This window comes from Anarhichas minor, unplaced genomic scaffold (genome assembly GCF_050575085.1).
Source record: "Anarhichas minor isolate MPS153535 unplaced genomic scaffold, ASM5057508v1 ptg000040l, whole genome shotgun sequence".
In the NCBI taxonomy this organism is placed as follows: domain Eukaryota; kingdom Metazoa; phylum Chordata; class Actinopteri; order Perciformes; family Anarhichadidae; genus Anarhichas; species Anarhichas minor.
In genome coordinates, this window is record NW_027466486.1 from 9,022,285 (window position 1) to 9,029,724 (window position 7,440).

General features: G+C 42.5%; 1 protein-coding gene across 1 annotated transcript; it reads left to right on the top strand.

Annotated features, from left to right (window-relative positions):
- The first annotated feature begins 1,141 nt into the window (after nt 1-1,141).
- On the top strand, nt 1,142-2,696 carry tmem179ab (transmembrane protein 179a, genome duplicate B). The gene is made up of 4 exons (XM_076108367.1): nt 1,142-1,730; nt 2,123-2,260; nt 2,357-2,435; nt 2,523-2,696. Exons 1-4 carry the CDS (start codon nt 1,429-1,431, stop codon nt 2,694-2,696), a joined length of 693 nt encoding a protein of 230 aa, XP_075964482.1. The 5' UTR covers nt 1,142-1,428.
- The last annotated feature ends 4,744 nt before the right edge of the window (nt 2,697-7,440 follow it).

Sequence of the window (7,440 nt, forward strand, 5' to 3'; positions counted from 1 at the left end):
GGACAATTAATCATACACCAGATGATAAAGATCTGCCAAAGCAAACTAAATGCCCAAGGAGCATGAAACATAAGTAACAATGATGCTTTCAAGCAAACCAAGCACATAAGCACACACACAATGACTAACCTGAGAGCTGATAACATCATGGAAATCAGAGTGCTGCGATGCAGCAAAATGACACATAAATCATGTGCAAGGGAGAGGATGCAAAATGCTGCAGTTGGTATGATGGATACAAATAGCCGCCTGATGTTTGGAAAGCTCCAGTATAAATACTTGTCTTTGTGTTGCATGGGATATTTCCCAGGAAACTGCTGTACGATTCATATTTTCAGACACACAATTATTCAATGCCAGCCTCTTAAAGGAGCTGTTCCCTTTGCTGTTTCACATTTGCCATCTACGAAGTTAAGTTTTTACATTTTTTAATCTGTATCAAAACTGTATTTTAGACAATTAGATGGTCTTTTTATCCCAAGATTTTGCAGCATTCTGCATCTTTAGATCAAGGCACGGATTGTCTGAGTATGCAGATGCCTTGCCCACTGGAGGGCACTGTGAGCGGCACTGAGGCTGGGTGGCCGAGGAAGGTTGAAAGACACCTTGGCCGGCTCTCCAGATGGGCTCAGTGAAGTGTGTCAGATGGCTGTGACAGCTACCTGCCAGTCCTTAAGGACTAGCACCATGTATAAACAAACCATTACTCTAATTTGTGAGTGCACTGACTTGTGTGTGTGTGTGTGTGTGTGTGTGTGTGTGTGTGTGTGTGTGTGTGTGTGTGTGTGTGTGTGTGTGTGTGTGTGTGTGTGTGTGTGTGTGTGTGTGTGTGTGTGTGTGTGTGTGTGTGTGTGTGTGTGTGTGTGTGTGCAGGTGGGCAAGACTGCATTGAACCCTCTGAATAAAGAGTTGCACTCACAGTATCTAGTCGACATTAACAAAACCTTTTAACATCAACCTCTCCACAAACTCACGCTGTGAAGCCAAACTTAGTCAAAATCTACAGAAATTTATTTGAAATACTGGATATTAAGGTTTCCAAAAATAGCAAACATGGCAAGCAATTTTGGGGACATTTATGGGAATTGAATAATGCACAAAACAAAATAAAATGTTTGACTATGTCTCTCATTGTAAACATCTTAAAGCTTCAATGAAGAGATTGAAAACAGAACATGTAATGCTGTATGTATCAGATGAATTATCCTTCTAAGGGGTAAACAGTATGTTCGTTTAGGGGTTAAATGTCATAATTAACTGTTAATAGGAACACCAGTGAAGACCTCCACAGCCTGGATGGAGATAAGATGGAGAGCCTTGAAGGCCTAAGGCTGCTCATTCATTTGCAGCAGAACGTCGGATGCTGAGCCTCCACTGCGCAGACGCAGTTTTTCCAGGACGCAGAGAGCCGAAGAGGGAGACAGAAAAATGGCCCTCGATAATTTAATTTTTGCCCAGTGCATCCTTTATTTTTTAGCCTTCGTATTCGGTTTCATCGCCGTGGTGCCGCTGTCAGAAAACACGGAGGACTTCGGAGGGAAATGCCTGCTGTTCACGCGGGGTATGTGGCAGAACGAGAACATCACGGTGTCGAAGCAGCGCTTCATCGTGGAGGAGTGGGGAAGCGAGTCCTCCTGCAGCTTCATCACTTTTGTCGGGATATCGTCCCTCATTCTGTCCGCAGTGCAGGCATGGAGGCTGCTATTCTTTCTGTGCAAAGGACACGACGAGTGAGTGACCGTTTACCACTATCCAATACCAGCACCACAACAAGCTCATTGGACACACCACCAACGGCTTAAAGTGCATGTGTTGTCGGTCTGCACGCGCTTATATGCGCGCTATTCTGGAAGAATCATAGACTGCATGTTATAGAGGCTATGCTATAAACCACAGAATGGTATTAAAACAACTAGTCACTGTGGTCCTCCATTACAAAGATGGAGGGGATACACTTGTGTTGCCTTTGAAAAATCTAAATCATGTGACTCTCATACAGACAGTATTTCTAAATCATGCTGTGTAATAGGCGTAGTATGTTAAAGTGTTAATATTCCACATTTATTTCATAATTATGCAGAGATTTCACCGTTTTTATCCTTTCTGTTTGACCTGTCTGCAGCTCCATCTTCAACGCCTTCCTCAACCTGCTGATCAGCTCCCTCATGGTGTTCAGTGTCTTCCTGTCCAGCACCATCGTCAGCGTGGGTTTCAACATGTGGTGCGAGTCCGTCACAGAGGGCGGGACAATGCCTAGCAGGTGAGAGAGAGCAGCAGGCAAGCTCAACTTTTCTGACATTTTCATCAGACAGCACCAGTTGTGTTTGTTCATACCGGCTTATGTGTCATATTTTAGCTGCGAGGACCTGCAGGACACCGATCTAGAACTCGGCCTGGACAACTCCGCTTTCTACGACCAGTTTGCTATAGCTCAGGTAAGACTGTGGTTAATATTGTTCAAGACGGTTAAACAAAATCCTGAACCTCACTGATATTTACAATAATTGCCTTCCGTCCTTCAGTTCGGCCTGTGGGCTGCATGGCTCACTTGGCTTGGGATTGCAGTGATGGCCTTCCTGAAGGTCTATCACAACTACAGACAAGAGGACCTGCTGGACAGCCTGATCCACGAGAAGGACCTTCTACTCGGCCGCTCCTCGCGACGTAACTCTGGCCTCAAGATCGGCCTGCTCTAGAAACCAAAGGACACACAAACACACACGCGCCCTCACTCGTCCAGTCCTCTCGCCTGCCATGAGAAACGCCAACGTTTGCCTCTGTAGACAATCAAAGTAGCTTTTGCTCCCGTTGATTATGGATTGAATCAAACAGGTTTGAGATTTGTTCTTCAAAGGCAATTGATTTTCCCTCAAAAAAAAAAAAATCTCCCAATTGTTGTTAATCCTTCCAAAATCCTGCTTTATTGAGTTTATTCATCCACTGTGTGCAAACCTCTTCAACACACACACAACCATAGTTCAGCTCCAACAGTATTAAAACAAGGGAAACGTACACCCAGATTTTCTCTGCTCATGAATTTCTATTAACAGTATTAACAGCGTGGACAGATTGGCTGACGGATCATGTTATCTTTGTGAAACCTCTGCATGGATATTATGCATGACAAATGAATAGGGTGAGGGTTTTTAGATGTAAAGGGACGATATTTAGTTTTATACTCCATTAAATGTTTTTCTGGTAAGATGTGCACTTCTTCTTGGTGAAGGGAGACTTCTTTGTATGCCTCTGCAAAGTCAAATAATGGCTGTTGCAGTGCATTTGCACTCATCAGCAGTTACAAAGAGTGTTTTATGAAAATGACAAATTGTAGTTAAGAACTATAATGTATCGGGCAGATGGTCCAAAAATGCTTTTAGCAACCTGTGTGAGATTAACAAACAAAACAAATCCTATTTGTGCCAAATAGTAACTCAGGCTTCTCCTTCACACTTTACAGGCTACGAACCAATATACGGTATTACTGTGAGTAGGCGCATGCACCTCCTGTTACATACACATCACACACTCACTTATTGCCAGAGATTACAGGAAGAAAGCAAGTCAGCTCCTTGACTTTGATAGGGAATGACAGTTTTATTCAAAACAACTGAAATCATAAAACGGTAGGAACTAAGAAAACCCTCCAGAAAGGCACTTCTTACAAAGTGACCATAAACGTTTGGACAGCCGTGAAATGCAGCTTCTATGCAGGACGTGAGTTCACTGGGTATTGTTTTATTGCTCATGACAATTTAGTTTGACAGTACAGAGCAGAGAGTGTTTCTTCTATACAGGCGCTATTAGCCTTCTATTGCTTTGACATTCAAACGCAAAACCTCCAATCTGACGATTTCCTTCCGAGTTCCCTGAAACCTGTTATATAAAGAACTGTGTTTTACTGGAAACCATGTCACGTGTGTTATTGCTCATAATGAGAGGTCTTTGGGATGGGCATCGCTGTTCCCATTCATTCCTATAATCCGTTTGTGTGGTTTGATTCTGTCGTATTTCAGTTTGGCCTCATATTAATGGCAATGAACTTGATCAAAATGATATATATTATTTTTGTCCAAAGCTTGATGAGCATTTGACATCACGGTTAAAACCTGAATATTATTGTTTCTAAATAGAAATGTAACAGGTAACAAAAAGTAAAAAAATTGAAAATAATTGACAGTTGGATATTTTCGTAGATGCAGATACACAGTATAGAAGAATAAATAACATTTAGGATCAAGGTTATTTTGTGGGATTCAAGCGGATATAAAGAGGAACACTGTCAAAAGCATTAGTGTTCATTCAGTATGAGCATATTCTCTTCGACGTTCATAACATTGTGCTGTAGATTTGTGGAGCTAATCAGCTGAAGACCAGACAGTCTGTAAAGAAAGACGTGATTTTCATCTGTTAGACATTCAACCTGGTGCTGTGAAGTGATGCAGCCCTGTGTTTTCTATCTCACGGATAATTATCCAACTGTTCCACATGTGTGCTTCCGTCCACCTCCCCCTCCAATGTGCACTGTGCCAATCAAAGCCGTTTCCAAACTTCTCTACATTCATTTATGTGCAATTATACAAGGCTGAATATTTTTGATAGTCCTTATTATATTGAATCATATATACACATTCAGTTCTGTGTAATATCTGATGTACACACACACCATGTATTGAAGCAAAATAAATATTTGCATTCCATGGAAACAGTCACTCACATACAACAGACAGTGACATGAAAGATCGAATGGTTGTGGTGATTCACTGAGCGGTATATGTGAGCGTCAACATTGCAGATGTGCAAAGTCATAGCTTAAATAAGGAGTGGCGTGCCCACCACCGTAGCACATTTGTACATAAAGACATGGAAGCTACATATTTCTGGGATTAAACATGTTTCCCCTTTTCACTGCGAGAGCGGTTCAACGCCACAGACAGTGTACAGAGCCTTGCCAAAAGGCTGAGGTGTTTGTCGGCTCCTTCAGAGACGGGGAAAACAGAGGGCTCTGAAAAAATGAAAGGAGGCTCCATGTCTCCACCTGTGGTCGGCCTCAGTCACTGCATGGTCAGCCATGTCCAGCAGCCCCACACAAGCTGTTTCATATGCAGCACGTAGACAGACAGAGCGTCCTCCAGCTCCTCACACACTCGCTGTGGGCGCCGCCGGTCTGTGCAGTACATGGCCACACCCAGGAATGACATCAGCAGGAAGAGGCAGATGAACAGGGCGAGGTGGGGGCGGGACGGTGTCGTCTCATAGGCTACAAACAGAAAACCAAACAATTTTATTGAACACTTTTAATTTGTAAATGCTCATTTGAATTGTCACATGCACAGATAGCTCTCTTTCCTGTTGACCTTACAAAGTAAAGACCTTAAGAGGCAAGTTTTGTATGGAAAATTGAATGTGACTACATATATACACAGTGTAGTGGAGGCCTTGTCACACAAACTGGTGTTTCAATCATTGTTAAAAAGGGGGTGACAGTGAAATGCTCCATCTTGCATGGCAGGCAATAAAGTGACACCTTTGACCTAACAATTAACCCACATTTCTTGATTCTTTCCCCACACATATTTACATCCAATAGACTTAAAAATAAACAAAAAGTGTAATGTTTTCATTTTCTCATGCACATTAATATAGTAAATTGGAACACTTTCAGACAGACTTACCACCTAAACAGTCACAGTAAGGAATGTCTGTGAAGCCGACAGAAAAGAGGCCAGTCAGTCAACAAGAGCCAACCTCTGTGATGTACAGCAGCTACCAACCAGCTGCTGAGCCCTCATAAGACTCGACTATCTCTCTGGAACAGACTCTATGGAGCCTCATTTGCATGTATAATTAATTATGAAGAGTAAATCACTTGCTGATGTTTGGAAGTCCCACAGCATTACATTCTTTTTAAATAGTACAGAATCCCCAAAGGACGCTATCTCAGGATGTTGTAATGCATTTTGTCCTTTCTCTTTACTGCTAAGTGCAGGGCACACACTGCTGCTACATATGCAAGCTGGGATGGCACACATTTTGAGGATGTCTTTTTTTTAAAAAATAAACAATAAAAATGACATTCATCTTGTTACTGTATGAATGCATTCCTTTATTCAGGCTTCTGTAAGCAGAGCGAACATGTACATGCTGCAGAAAATAAGGGTGACATGAAGTCACTGGACTAGCTGGGTCAGCATGTTCTCTACGGTTAGACAAACACACGTGTGCCAGAGCAGGCTGGACATGTGACAAACTTTACTTGTCTGTTTTCTCACCATGTACTGTGGTCTCTGGCTCCCTGAATCGAACCCTCCGTTCGCCTTTCCGTCTGTGGTTGGGTTCTGTGTCTGACCCGTAGTTGGGACTTGGCCTCTTTAGAATGGAGGTGGGGACTTTGCCATTGGTTACCTGCATCAGACACAGCTGTGGATGACTATACCCATAACAAGCTCCTGATCAATTTCAAAGGCAGCCAACAAACAGCTGAAATGCACAGATCGTCTACAAACAAACTGCTCATATCCAGAGTAACATTGCTAAAGGTAAGTGCAGGTGTCGTTGACACTACCTTAGTTTCCGGTGCATCCTCCTGTTGGTGGTGGGTGTCCTTTCTGTGGCGGACCTCTGAGTGTTTGTCCCGGTGGGAATGAGGGATACAGTTGACGGTGTCTCTGATGGACTCTGCAGCAGTAAAGCGTTTGGACAGTGCAGACACACACTGACCCAGGGAGTCTAGTGAGAGAACCATGACCATACATGAGTAGTGATCTAGTGCTGCTTCACAGAGCCTGCTCTGAAGAGAGAGAGAGACAATGAGGCTTAAACATACAAATGTGTCTCAGAAAGGACGCCGGCGTTAACTCTGTCAGCGCCAGGCAGAGTACTGCTTACCAAGTAAAGAACAGTAAGTCAAGAACATCTAGTTCACATATCACTTGTAAATATGTTTGCACTAAAAGAACAAAAAAAAAAGTTCTGGTTACCAAGTTAAATTATATAACTAAATACATTTTATATATATAATATATATATATATGCACACATTTAAAAGGTGACTTAGTTCCCTAAGTCCCAAAGTAGTTAGCAATTTTGTTAGTTATAGTCTCTGAATGTTACCATGTACTGCTACACAACATATTACATTTGACATACCAATTCAACTCGCAAACACACACAAATAGTTTGTCCACTGGCTGAGCCAGTTTACAGTCACGGTGTCTAAGAGATGAGAGCTGTAACAAGTTAAACATACCTCTGTTCAAGCATCTTACTGTGGGTCAAAGAGGATTTCTGTGTACAATACAAAATAAAAGGTGCACAGAGACAGTATTCTGATCCGCAACATCTCTGTCTTTATATGCTGTACACTCGGCCCAGTTCAGCACTACTGCCTCTGAAAGCTGACTCGACAACAAGGCTGGTTTGTGAATATTGCTTTTCACACCA